Source organism: Zalophus californianus, chromosome 9, assembly GCF_009762305.2.
Source record: "Zalophus californianus isolate mZalCal1 chromosome 9, mZalCal1.pri.v2, whole genome shotgun sequence".
Classification (NCBI taxonomy): domain Eukaryota; kingdom Metazoa; phylum Chordata; class Mammalia; order Carnivora; family Otariidae; genus Zalophus; species Zalophus californianus.
The window spans coordinates 100,143,732-100,158,164 of record NC_045603.1 but is presented as its reverse complement, the minus strand read 5'-3'; the positions used below and the strand labels follow the sequence as shown (position 1 = coordinate 100,158,164).

General features: G+C 40.7%; 1 protein-coding gene across 1 annotated transcript in view; it reads left to right on the top strand.

Moving 5' to 3' along the window:
- The window catches only part of GALNT8 (polypeptide N-acetylgalactosaminyltransferase 8), a 35,272-nt gene extending 27,223 nt beyond the window's left edge, over nt 1–8,049 (top strand). Inside the window, 1 exon segment of the mRNA XM_027594229.1 lies at nt 7,906–8,049. Coding sequence (XP_027450030.1) covers nt 7,906–8,049 — 144 coding nt within the window.
- Nucleotides 8,050–14,433: the final 6,384 nt, after the last annotated feature.

The following is a 14,433-nucleotide window of genomic DNA, read 5'->3' as shown; positions in this document are numbered from 1 at the left end:
AGTTGGTTGGTGAATTTGGGATTTTTCTATTTTTTTGAGTGAGGCTTGGATGGCTATGTATTTCCCCCGTAGGGACCGCCTTTGCAGTATCCCATAGGTTTAGCACCGATGTGTTTTCGTTCTCATTGATTTCCATGAATTGTTTAAGTTCTTCTTTGATTTCCTGGTTGACCCAAACATTCTTGAGCAGAGTGGCCTTAGCTTCCAAGTGTTTGAATTTCTACCAAATTTTTTCTTGTGTGAGTTCCAGTTTTAAAGCATTGTGGTCTGAGAATATACAGGGAATCATCTCAATCTTTTGGTGTCGGTTGAGACCTGATTTGTGACCCAGTATGTGGTCTATTCTGGAGAAAGTTCCAAGAATGAGTGTGCTCGAGAAGAATGAGTATTCTGTGGTTTTAGGGTAGAATGTTCTGTAAATATCTATGAGGTCTATCTGGTCCAGTGTATCATTCAAAGCTCTTGTTTCCTTGTTGATTTTCTGCTTAGATGATCTGTCCATTGCTGAGAGTGGGGTATTGAGGTCTCCTATAATTAACGTATTGTTATCAATATGACTCTTTATTTTGGTTAACAGTTGGCTTATGTAGATGGCTGCTCCCATGTTGGGGGCATAGATATTTACAATTGTTAGATCTTCTTGTTGGATAGACCCTTTAAGAATGATATAGTGTCCTTCTGTGTCTCCAATTATAGATTTTGGTTTAAAATCCAATTTGTCTGATATAAGAATCGCTACCCCAGCTTTCTTTTGAGGTCCACTGGCATGGAAGATGGATCTCCATCCCTTCACTTTCAGTCTGGATGTCTCTTTAGGTTCAAAATGAGTCTCTTGTAGGCAGCATATGGATGGGTCCTGTCTTTTTATCCAATCTGCAACCCTATGCCGTTTTATGGGAGCATTTAGGCCATTCCTGTTGAGAGTGATTATTGAAAGATACGAATTAATTGTCATCATGTTGCCTGTGAAGACGTTGTTTTTATAGATTGTCCCTGTAAATTTTTGTTGTATATCACTCTTGGGGTCTTTCTCCTTTTATAGAACCCCCCTTAATATTTCTTGCAGGACTGGCTTAGTGGTCACATATTCTTTCAGTTTCTGCCGGTTGTGGAAGCTCTGCATCTCTCCATTCTAAATGACAGCCTTGCTGGATAAAGTACTCTTGGCTGCATGTTCTTCTCATTTAGTACCCTGAATATGTCTTGCCCGGCCTTTCTGGCCTGCCAGGTCTCTGTGGATAGGTCTGACGTTATTCTGATGTTCCTCCCTCTGTACGTAAGGAATCTCTTCCCCCTAACTGCCCTTAAGATGGTTTCCTTGGTTCTAAGATTTGCAAGTTTTACTATTACATGCCGGGATGTTGGCCTGTTTTCCTTGATCTTGGGAGGGGTCCTCTCTGCCTCTAGGACACGAATGTTTGTTTCATTCCCCAGATTAGGGAAGTTCTCAGCTACGATTTGCTCAAATACATCTTCTAGTCCTCTCTCTCTCTCCACTCCCTCTGGGATTCCAATTATTCTGCATTGGAATGCTTCATGGTGTCACTTATTTCTCTAATTCTATTTTCATGAATTCTGAGTTGTTTTTCCCTAGCCTCCTCTTTTCCCTTTTTATCTATTATATTGTCTTCCAGGTCGCTTATTCGTTCTTCTGCCTCAATTACCCTAGCTGTTAGATTATCTAGATTGGATTGGATTTCATTGATAGCATTTTTAAGTTCTGCCAATTCAGCTTTCATTTCTGCCCTTAGAGACTCTATGTTTCCATTAATTGATTTCTCCATTCTAGCCATTGTCTTCACAATTGCTAGCCTGAATTCCATCTCTGACATCTTGGTTATATCTGCATCCATTTGTAAATCTGCAGCATAAGTCATAATCTCTGAGTCTTTTCTATTTTGGGGGTTCCTCCTCCTAGTCATTCTGTTGATGGGTGTTTGAGGGAATGTATAGAGTCCAAATTATTGACCAGAACCCAAGCAAGATGCACCTGTTTTCTTGGGACCTTAGGGTTTCTGGCCTCTTGTTTTCCCAGCCCATCTTCTGAGGAAGGGGCCTGCCGCGCTATTACTCAGGCAACCCTGTTTGGGTGGAGTTGCCCTGCCCCCCTGTGGTGGGGGATGGGCTCAGCGGGAATCAGTTTTTGGGGCTTTTTTTCTCTGGCGGCTTTCCGTGTCTCTTCTGAGAGTCAGAGCAGAAGAGACCTCAGAGCAGAGAGACCGCAGTCTGTTCTTCAGTGAGCTCTCCAGGCCACACTGTCTGTTTCTGTCCGTGCTGCTATAAACTGCAGCGTCCTGGGTTGTGCGCCCCTCCACAGCGCCCCCAGTCCTGCCTCCTGGTTGGAGCACGTCTCTACCCTTTGTGCTTCTAAAACCGCCAGCTGCTCCCAGTTCACAGGCGCGGACCCCCGCCCCAGGGGCTGCCCTAAAGTCCTTTCCTGCTGCTACTAGTCTGCAAGTCTGTGTCCAGTCCCCAGTGCGCTAGGCTGTCGCTCATAGGTGGTGTAGGATCCCCACAGACAGGCTCCCTCCTGCTGCCATTTATCCTCTAATATCTGCCTGCAGAATCAGGGCTCCCCGCTTCGTACCTCAAAACCAACCGCCTGCAATATTCTGTTTGTAGAGATCCAGATCTTCTTACATCTCAGGCTGATTTCGTGGGTGCTCAGAGTGGTCTGGTAGATATCCAGCTCAATTCCAGGGACCAGTTGAAATAGGGTCCCCTACTCCTCCGCCATATTTCCTTCTCCCCCTATTTGTTTTGTTTTTCTTGCCATATTACGTTAGCTAGAATTTTGAGTACTATGTTGAATAAGAATGGATAGGAATAAGGAAGAATAATCCTTACTTTGTTCCCAAATGCAGGGGGAAAGCATTGAGTCTTCATCATTGCATATACATTAGCTGTAGATTTTTTGTAGATGCTCCTTATCAAATTGAAGTAATTTATCTGAATTTCTAACTTGCTAAGAAATATTTTTATTGTGAATGTGAGCTGGATTTTGCTAAATGCTTTTCCTTTGTCAATTGATGTGATATTTTTTCTTCTTTAGTTTGTTGATATGATGGATTACACTGATTAATTTTCTAATGTTGAAACCACCTTGTGTGCCAGGAATAAATCACACTTAGTCACGGTGTACACTTCTTTTCATAACTTTATTGGATTTTGTTTGCTTGTATGTTGAAGATTTTTGTCTAAGTTCATTAGAGGTAATGACCTGCAGCTTTTCTCTTTTCTTTTTTTTCTTTTTGGTACTGTCTTTGGTTTTAGTATAAAGGTAATACAGGCCTCATAAAGTGAGTTAGGAGGTGTTTTCTCTTTCTAATCGATAAAAATTTGTCCTATTGACAAAAATTTAGAATAGATCAATTTCTGAAAGAGGCATTTCTGGAAGAGATTTTCTGGAAGAGATGGTCTTAAATTGGCGTTAATCCTTCTTTAAGTGCTTGGTATAATTCTCCAGTGGAACCATATGGGACTGGAGGTTTCTTTTCCAGGGGCTTTTAAACCAGGCATTAAAATATTTTAAAACCCTTTTGGCCTTGTGTGTATCCCACAAATTCCTGCCTATACTCAAAACTATCAGCACAATCCCCTGAGCCTGAAGCCAAGTTCAGTGAGCCTGGTTTCCACTCTGGAGCACCCAAGCATAGACACTTTGCTCCTTGCACACTTCCTGCATTCAGACCTGCCAGCTTTCTAGCCTTATGTGCACAGGTGAGCTTCTTCCTGGAGCTCAAATTGAAAATTTTTTTAATAGTTCAGGGCTATTCAGATCATTTATTTCATGTTGACTGAATTTCAGCGCTTTATGGTTTTTGAGGAATTGGTCCATTTCTTCAAATTTATGAGTATAAAGTTATTTGCAACAGTGAATTAATTAATTTATTTATACAAGTGACATATTAGTTTTAAGTGTATAACATAATATGCCTAATTTATGCATAAATTGCAAAATAATCACCACAGTAAGTCAACATCGATCACCACACATAATTACAAAAACATTTTTTTCTTGTGATGAGAACTTTTAAAATCTACTCTCTTAGCAACTTTATAGGGGACCTTTACAATTTAATAAATTCCCTTAAACATTACATACTGTGTTTATAAATTCAATACATTGAATTTTCTTTCTTAAGAATGTCAATTATCTGATTTTAAATTAATGATTCTTAAATTCCATTATATGTTTCAACAGTGTAATTTGGTAAGATTTCACAAACTTAATTATTCAATTACACATTTTTAAATTGGTAACACAAGGTTAATCTGTAAGATTTTTTTTTTTTAAAAACATAGCAGGTACTTAAAAATAGTAACTATACATAGAATCTTTAACAAATACTATGTGTTTGATTCCTTTAACACCTTTACTTGATCCTAAATCTCCTGGGAATTAAACATACTAGTTATGCTAAAGAAACAATTGTGACATCTCAAACATTTTGAGGTTTGCCTTTCCAAGAGAATTTTGGAAAGATCACTTTCTCAGCTGGCTGAAGTTGCTGAGAGAATATAGATTCTGGTTGGGTGTGAGGCCTGGAGCTGCAGGATATGCAGGGGAATTCTGCCCACCACTCCAATGTCCAAGCCAGGTTCCTTTTTAGGTCACTGTGTCAAGAAGTCCAGAAGTTGAAGAAGGAGGTGGTCATGTAGCTCATGAGTCAATTCATTCTATCTAAGCCTTTCCTATCCACCTTACCTTAGGATCACAGTTCTTTCAGGTAAGAAAGTTGTAGACACAACTTACACGTTCATTCTACTAAAAAGCTACCAAAGATAATTTCCAGAATTGAGAGGGAGCTAAGACTAAATAATCCTTTTGTCTTCCAATTGCATGATTCATGGTTTGAGTCAACCAGAGGAGGTATGACTTCTGAAAGCCACAAGAGAAATGGCATCAATGACTGAGAAGGGACCCAATGTGAACATCTGGACTTTGAAATGAGGAGCAGTGTTGCAAGTAGAGACATCCTGAAATAATGGAGGGTTGGGGTAAATGTCATCATGTGGAAGTCTTCCGGATTGAGTGACACAAAGAAGAGCTCCGGGAGAGGCAGTGAGAATGAGGAGACCATACACAGTCAGGGTTTGAGAAATAAAAAGGAAGAGATACCTGTTGGGAATACTGTCACGCTAGTGGGCACAGTTGCAGAAGGCAGTTTAGCTCTCTGCATGAAAAACCCTGATGCTAATCAGCGCCCCCAAATTAACTGTGACCCTTCTTTGGTGCTCATTCTGCTTTAAGGCAGTATTTTAAAAAATAATATAGAATGTGGGTCAAAACTAATATGGAAAATATCTTAATATTTATCATAGCAAAATATTAGGAAAAATTAAATGCCCGACAGTAGGGGAGATTTTTGTTCATCCCCTGAATATTGAACTGAATATTATATAGCCATTCAAATTATATCCTCAAAAAGTATATTTTCAAAAATTAATGAAATTGGAAAGTACATGAGATATTAAATCATAAAAAGCAGGATATACAAACTTATATATACAATGTTATTCTATTACGAGTACTTCTAATTTTTGAAATATGCTCCCCAAATTAAAAGTAAGAGCACATATTCCTTCTGTGAAAGTGGAAAATAAACAAAACCAAAAATTCCTTAAAAACTGTCAGCCAACACCCCCCAAATAAAAACCAAACCAAAAATGTATAAGATTCAGATGAACACAGTGGAAAGGAGAACCAGAGAAGAAGTCTGAAGAAGGTGCAAAGAATACTTCCAAAGGACATGTCACAGGGAGGTGGAGAGAAAATAGAAAAAAAAATAAGGGTCACTGGCTTTATCTAAAAAAATCACAATAAATTAGAACAGCCAAGATTTATTGAGTACATATAATGTACAGGCACGATCTAATTTAATCCTTACATAAATCTTACAAGAGAAATATTATCATTAACTCTACTTTACTTATGAAGTTACTAAACCACAGAGAGTCAAATAATATAACCAAGGTCACACAGCAGATTAAATGTCCAGATTCAAACACAGAATCTTATCCACTGTTGTTATCGCCTCGTTGCTTGGGAAGTTTGATTCTGAAAGGGAGGAAAGCACTGAATTTTGGTTAAAAAGGATGGTAGAGTTAAAGATTCTTTTCCCCCTCTACTATCGGGACATTTGGGTATATTTAAAGTCAGTAGAAAAAGAATCTGCCCAGAGGGAGAAATGAAAGAGCGGTGTTCAACAGGAAGAGTGTTTCTCTGGCATCCACATCAGAGCACAGGGGCTGCTAGCAGTAGAGACAGAGGCAGGGCAGCTCCTTTGAGACCACCCACAAGCAGTGTCCTGCGGGTCCCTCATGGCACTCGGGGAGGGGCTAGACTGGCTGGCAGTGTGATCTTCTCAACAAAGTGAAAAAATTAGTGTAAGTGAGCATCAAGCACCAAGCACCAAGTGGGGACCAGGGTTAAAGAGTGCTGAAGAGGTCTGGAAGAGTAACCCTAAGGAGTAAGCCAAGTTTTAAGCCAGACTGCTGTAGGCACATTTGTGGTCAGGCCTGCTTGGTTTGGTGGACCCTCTCCAGGAGCACCGTGTGGGCTGCAAACAGGGCCCACAGAAAGGAGCAGTGGCGGTGATGGGAAGATTTCTAGAACCAGGGGTGCCTGCATGACTGCCCACACTGGGGAGGTACACCGGGGAGGTGTACCTCAGAGAAGTCCAGTGTGGGCAGGGCAGGCAAGTTTAGGGGAGCAGGGTTGGCGGTGGGGGGTTGCATTTTGTGCTGGAAAGAGATCAGAGGAAGCAAGGTTTGGACATACTGCTGCAGCCCTGCTCAGTGTTGAAATGTTTGGTGGTAGGTTCCAAAGTGGGACGGTGAGATCAGGGTCTCTCACCAGACATTCAAATGGAGGCTGTTAACTCAGGAGGACCGCGAAGGGCAGGGTGGATAAGGCGAAAACAACTTCACCGAGGCACCGAAATAGATTCTGTGAGTGATCCCTGCAAAGAGGTAGAGAGGGGTGTAGGAAATGGGAGGGCTAGGAGAAGAAGACAGGACCAGGGCAGATGGCACGATGACAGCAGCTGAGCCATAGATACGAGGAAGGCGCTTGGGGGGCTGGAGGTGGCACAGAGGAACAAAAAGAAGGATAACCCTTCCTCCCCTTCCCCCATTAGAATGGGAAGAGGCAGAGATGTACTAATTTACTGCACATCTTTCAGGTAAGGCACAAGATGCTCAATAAATATTAAGCAACTAATTTAATTCAATTATATTAATTTTAACCCTAATATTAACTATAAGCCCATTTCACAGATGAGGAAATTGAGACTTAGGCTAGGTAATTTGCCAGAGCCCTCTGCTGTATGTGGTGGAGTAGGGATTTAGCCCAGACTCTTTGGCTCCTAAGCCCATAACATTCCCAGTGATAAACTTTGATGAAGCCCCCAGGGCAGAACAGGTAGGAACTGCCTCCCCCCACATCCCCCACAGTGGTAGAGAAAACAGGCTGAGATGCCTGAATGTAGCTTCTGCTCCTTTGGCCACCAAGCTTCACTGAAGAGGGAGGGAGAATCCTGATGGGTTTCATGGGCTCATGGGTGAAGATGTGGGAAGGAAGGCCAGGTAGAGAAGGACCATGGCTCTCCATGTGTCGTGTCTAGACAGTCACACTGCCCTGATGCTTCAACCTCATGAGAGGTGGATGATAACAGAAACCCAGCACAGCCTTGCTTCCTCCTAGATCTGTGCTTAGTCTGCCATGGTACTAGCAGAGAAAGCCCTGGGTGGTCTAACTTTGCCCTTTGCTTCATTTCCGCTCTGGATGACTGGCAAAGATTGAGGGACCCTTCAAGCATGTGGCTGAGCACAGCAGGAAGCGCAGAAGCAGGGGAGATGAGGGCATTTTGATACCTTGACTCTGTCTCTTCTCCTATCCAGGGAAAAGCTCTCATGAACAGAGCCACCAAGCGATGTCTGGAGATGAAGAAAGACACTTCGGGCATCTATGAACCTGTGCTCCAGACCTGCACCACACAAGCGTGGACGATACAGTATACTGTGCAAAACTGGGGGTCAAACTAGCTTCAAGTGATCCTCAGAGAGCCTGGATTTGGGATACCAGTTCTTGCCACTGGAATGGCTTCTATTCCTAATGCTGCTCAAATAGGGAGAGGGTGAGAATAGGAAAGTATGTGTGTATGTTTACTGTGACTTCGGCCTGCAACACACAGGCTAGGGGGGTTGAAGTGGTGTATGCATGTGTCAGGATGTCCAGGCTGCAGACAGGTGAGGAAACTCCCCCAGCTTCCCTTGGAAAGTCATGATATATATCAAATGCCATTATTGGAAACTCCTTGAAATAAGCACCATCATCTGGCTGCTATGTGGGGACAGAACTAGGAGGGTGGCAGTCTATCATTGACTTCTGCCAACACTGTTTAGTCTTCATGCCTGACAACTACTGTTGCCATCTGCCCCACACATCCTCCCCCAGCCCATCTGCTCAGAGACTTCCCAGACAGCCTGGGGGCTGCTCCATGGGAGAGGCTGGGTCATCATCGGGCTGACAGCATGACGATGATTCAGGTGGCACCAGTTCTCTGAAGGTGTGTTGCCCCTGCTGCTCCCCTTTTCTGAACTGTCCTGAGAGATGCAGCAAATAGACAAGTCATCTTTAAAAATTCCTCTGTCATCACTCCAGAGCAGTTTTATTTGGATTACCCAATCTCTCCCATACCAAAGAGATTCCAGAGGCTGAGAGGGTAGGAGAGAACATGTCTCCACTAATCCCAACTCTGCACAGTGCATAGAGAATGGTAGAAAAGTCCAAGTCCCTCTGAGTCTTTAAGTAGCTTCTAACACTTAATAGACTTGATTACCTCTTTCCTTCTATTCTCCCTGAAAATTACGGAGAAATTGAGGCTTGAAACAGAGGGGCATCACTTATTGGGACACAAAGAAAGAATTGTAGGCACAGACTTAAAACCAAAGGCACTTACTGCTGTCTGCTGGATAAATCCTTTCCCCTAGTTGGTAAATTGGGAAGATATGTCTAGGGATGCCAATTTTGGCAAGGTCCTGGTGGTTGGTGGGAGTGGGCATCATGATAGGAGAGGAGGTAGGATGTTATATGTGTATGTTGTTTTGTGGGCTCACCTTTCAAGGGGATGTGCAAACCGGTCCCTTCCTTAAGAGCGTCACCTTTTCCTTTTAGTTTTATGTCAGTGCTACTTGGGTATGATTCTGGGAATAATTAGGCTTCCTTTAGGCATTAGGCAGACAAGACACTGATAATTTAGTACAGAATTAAATCAGCTGATTTTTTTTAAAGTAAGCTTTTAGAAGTGCATAAGTCATAAGTGTACAGCTTGATAAAACTTTCACAGTGACTGAATCCATATCCAAGAACTAAAACATTACTGTAGGTAGGATCTTATGAAAAAATTAAGGAACAGGATGTTAAGCAAATGTATACCTTGTAGTTTCTTCATAGCAAATTGAAGGGAAAATGCAATTCATAGCAAAGTTTTTTTTTTAAAGCTTGTACCCATTAGAAAGATGGGTAAAAAATGGGTAATATCCTTAAACATACAAAAAGATGTTTAATCTCACTCAGAGAAATGCAAATTAAAGTGGTACTGAGATAATTTTTCACTTAAATAGGTGAAAATTAAAGAGTATGATAGCACATTCTGTTAGCAAGGTTGTGGGAAATAGGTAGTCTCATATTTTGATGATAGGGATGCAAATTGGTACAACCATTTTGGAGGGATATTTGGCAGTATTTAAATACACTGTAGGGGCACCTGGGTGGCCCATTTGGCTAAGTGTCTGAGTCTTGATTTGGGCTCAGGCCATGATCTCAGGGTCCTCTCTCAACAGGGAATCTCCTTGAGATTCTCTTCCTCTCCTTCTGCCCCTGCCCCCCACTCATGCACATGTGGGTGTTCGCTCTCTCAAATAAATAAATAAATCCTAAAAAATACTATACGTGCACTTTCCTTTTTGTGCAACTCTACCTTGAGAAACTCACACCTCCAAAACATAAGAAAATACTTATGTGTAAATGAATTATTTGCAGTATTGAATTTAATTATAAAATGTTGGAAACGAACTATAATGTTCAAACATCAGCAAGTGGTTGAATATATCCATACAACAGAGTACTATGCAGCTATGGAAAAGAACTAGGAACATTTCTTTGAACTGATATGTAATGTGTTCCAGTGTGAAAAAAAAAGAAAATCATATTTATAGTTTGTACTTTTTAGGTAAGAGATAAGGGGGAAATATACATGTATCTATTCATTTCTGCAAAATGAAACATAAGGATAAACCAGAAACTAATGAGATTGGTTACTTGTGGCTGGTATTGGTTGGAAATAGGATGGAAAGGATTGAGGATAGAAACAAGATAGAAGGGATGTGGGGAGAGTGACATTTCTCAAAATATATATTTTTCTGTAATTTAGACTTTTAGAATCATGTTATGTTTCATATGTTCAAAACATAAATACACAAACCCAACAAGGATAAAGGGAAACCCAAAATGGAGTGCAAACAAAAACCAAATGAACCTATCTATGTTTCTGTGTTTAACACACTCATTCTGAGCACACTCAGCATCTAGCATGCAGATCTGGGTTTCTAAATATTTTCCAGTAAAAGGAATTAGGGCTCCTTGGAGAAATAGCTGATTTTAGGGTTGGGCCTTAGACATTTTCCTGTGCGAGAAAATAAGGAAATGCTCCAAGAGTGATGGGGACATGTCACAACCTGTAGCAGCCAGATCCAAGGGGTTCTCCCTGGCCAAAACTAGGACAATTTGAGCATTAAAATAAATAATGCTTTTATTCTATGGATTAAAAGCCATAGAATAAAATAAGAATCCATGAGTTCATACCAATGAAGGAATGGATGGATGGATGGATGAATGAATGCATGGGGAGAAGGGAAAGCTCTTCCTTAATGTAGACTGCAGATTAAAAAATGTAGGAAGAAATCTGGAATTAGAAAATTGACAACCCATAGTTAAAATTGTTTCAGGCAAGGATCTTAAATGGATGTTAAAATTAATGGGTGATGAGAAACAGAATACATACATAGTATCAAAGTAACACTTCAGAAGATATTTGTTAACTACAAAGGGAAAGCTGTAATTTCATGGTGGAGAAATCTGACAGACACCATCTTAACTGAGTGGTCAATGTTAATATTGCCAGTTACAGGACAAATGGATATCACATGACTTCTGATAAGATGCACCCAGAAAACACATCATTTCCAATGGTGTTCTTGCCCCCAACACAGGACCTGAATCTATAATTTTTAGGAAACAATTAAACCTAAATCAAGGAATATCCTTCAAAATAAATGGTCTGTCTGCTTCAAAATGTCAAAGTCATAAAAGACAAAGAAAGACTGAAGAACCTCCCCATACTAAAGGAGACAAAGAGTCTCGACAGCTAAATGTGATGTGTGGTCCTGGACGGGAATCTGGACCTGAGGGGAAATTAGTTTTCCTTTGTTATAAAGAACAGCAGTAGACAACTGATGAAATTTAAGTAAGGTTTGTTGATCAGATAATAGTACTGTATCAATGTTATTTTCCTGATTTTGATCACTGTATTCTGCTTATGTAAGAATATAAGAGAATGTCCTTGATTTTACAAAATACTGTATGGATGGATTGGGGGAGGGGCATTATCTTTGAGATTATATCTATTATACTATATATAACCTTAGCAAAGAGACCTAGGCAAAAAGTCAACTTTATGACAAGTTAAGAAATGGGTATCGTTTATTTTCCTTCTTTCTCTAACAAGTCATGATGCCTAGATCAGGACTTATCTTTTCCAAGCACCTTGTCAATCTCCTTCCATTTGTAGAAATTTTTTATTGTTATGTTAATCACCATACATGACATCCTTAGTTTTTGATGTAGTGTTCCATGATTCACTGTTTGTGCATAACACCCAGTGCTCCACGCAGAATGCGCCCTCTTTAATACCCATCACCAGGCTAACCCATCCCCCTACCCTCCTCCCCTCTAGAACCCTCAGTTTGTTTTTCAGAGTCCATCGTCTCTCATGGTTCGTCTCCATTTTTAAAGGTTCGTCATTAGCTACTAAATGCGGCTGGTGGCTTCTGCTTCCAGTACATTTCCTAGCTGAGGCAAAATTGAAGAAGATGGGCTGTGCTGTCCTATTTTTACAGGTGCTTTGTCTTGGGGCTAGTAGCAGCCCCCAAGTCCTAGTTAGTCTCCCCTCACCAAGCTCCCTATGTCCCCTTCCAGAGAGCTTGTTGGTAGGCCTTCCCACTGGGCCTACAGCACATCTTGATTAGTGTTCCATATGAGAATTCCTTCCCAGCAGTGCTTGGGAAAGTTCTACATTTTTTTGAATTTCAAGTTTCAAGAAAAATCGGTTGAAAATTAGGAAGACAAGAAAGAGCTCTATAATTCTCTTGCAAGAATTAAAGCTCTGTAAGTAACATAGAGGTGTTACTGGTTTGAAGGAACCCACTGACATCCAATGGAATGCAGGAACAGGAAACACTGAGACACAGAGTCCAAGGTTAAGGGTATATTTTCGGAAACCAGAACAGGAGTGTGCAGAAAAAAAGATGGCCACAGTCTAATCAGTCGGTCATGCATATAGCAATAGCCATGCTGTAAAGTGTGTGTGTGTTGACCTATTTGCCTCTACTGGTGAGGAATTCTTGCAAATAAAAATACATATTAAGATTTTATGCATAGCGTACTTCATACAAATCTTATGAAATTCCAAGGAATAACAAGTTTGGGGAGCAAAATATGTTCTTAAATTGGCAATTTCAACATATGATTCTGACAAGCGCTGTTAACCTAGTTAACTTCTCATCAGGAGATCCAAATGTTACATTATTTGAATACTACAAATTTCATGTAATGGTGGCTGGTGTTTTCTAGGGTTTGAATATTTGCTATAGACTATCATTTTTGTAAATATTACTAAGCTTAATATCTCTAATTTACTAAACAACTTTTAGAAATCCATAATAGCAAGTAAAGAGTATATCTGATTTTAGAAATACTAAAGAATAACTTATGCTTTGGGGGAATTTATGAAAATTACTGAGAGTTCTGATTTTTCTCCTGAATCCCCAAGATAATGTCTTTTGGGAAATTGTTGGGATTACTACCCTAACATTACTAAAACCTACTGTGGGTGGTCCCTGTCAATTTATTGCTCTGGGTTCTCCATTAAAAATCAATCAAAGGGGCTTCTTTCAGGTTTTTTAAATAAAAATTATGTCCTATTATTTTTGCCAGTTTTTTTTAAAACCACTTCATTGAGATATGATTGACATGTAAAAAGCTGTACATATGTAATATATGAAACTCAGTGAGTTTGGGGATAAGTATACCCCCATGAAACCATCATCACTATCATGGCCATAGACATATTCATTACTTCCCAAAGTTTCCTCTTGCCCTTTTATTATTATTGTTATTATCATAACTACTACCACTATTTGTGGTATGCATACTTACCATAAGATTAACCCTCTTAAAAAAATTTAAAGTACACACGTAGGATTGTTAGCTATAGGCACTATGCTATATTGCCCCAGAACTTCTTCATCTTGAAAAACTAAAACTTTGTACCCTTTGACCACCATCTCCCCATTTCCCCCTCCCTGACCCCTGGCAACCACCATTCTACTCTCTGCTTCTATGAGTCTATTTTTAAGTTCCACATATAAGTGACTTCACATTTGTCTTTTTTATATCTGGCTTATTTCCCTTAGACTAATGTCCTCCAGGTCCATCCATGTTGTTGAAAATTTGCCAAATGTTTTTAAATGTCTTCCACAAAATCAGTTTCCTGGGAGTCTTTTTTTTTCTGCTTATGTCTGTGTGCACATGTGCTGTGGTTGGCTGCAAGATCTCAGCTCCTACCGGAGCACAGTGGTTTTCATGATTGCAACGATCTTCAACAGTTAGTTCCTAGTGACTTTTTAATCTTCAAGAACTTCTTTCCAGGGCAGGAGTTCTGCTGAAGATGGAGTTCACTGACATGGAGTGGAGTAACATGTACTTTCCATTTCCTCTGCTCGTGAGGGAAGGCAAAACTCTAGGATTACAGGCGCAATAAAAGGAATCCAAGTGTAGCTCAAAGCTCTAGCATTATAATCCATGGCACCCCTTTCCTCCAAAATCTGTCCTCCTAGCCCTATCATGGACTTCCTTCTCTCCCTGCTGGAATCTGTCCTAACAGATTGGTCCAGGGTGCAGCGCTGGTGACACAGATTTTGCAGCGCAGAAACTCTAGGCACCCATGCTCTGCTTTCTAAGTCTTGAGTCTTGCCCCTCTGATGAGGGCTTCTCTTCCCTAGTTAGAGCCAGACACTGGGTCTCAGGCTGGACTGCTATGCTGGGGATGGGCTGTCTGCCAAGCCTTGGTTTGCTTTTCTGGGCTGGAA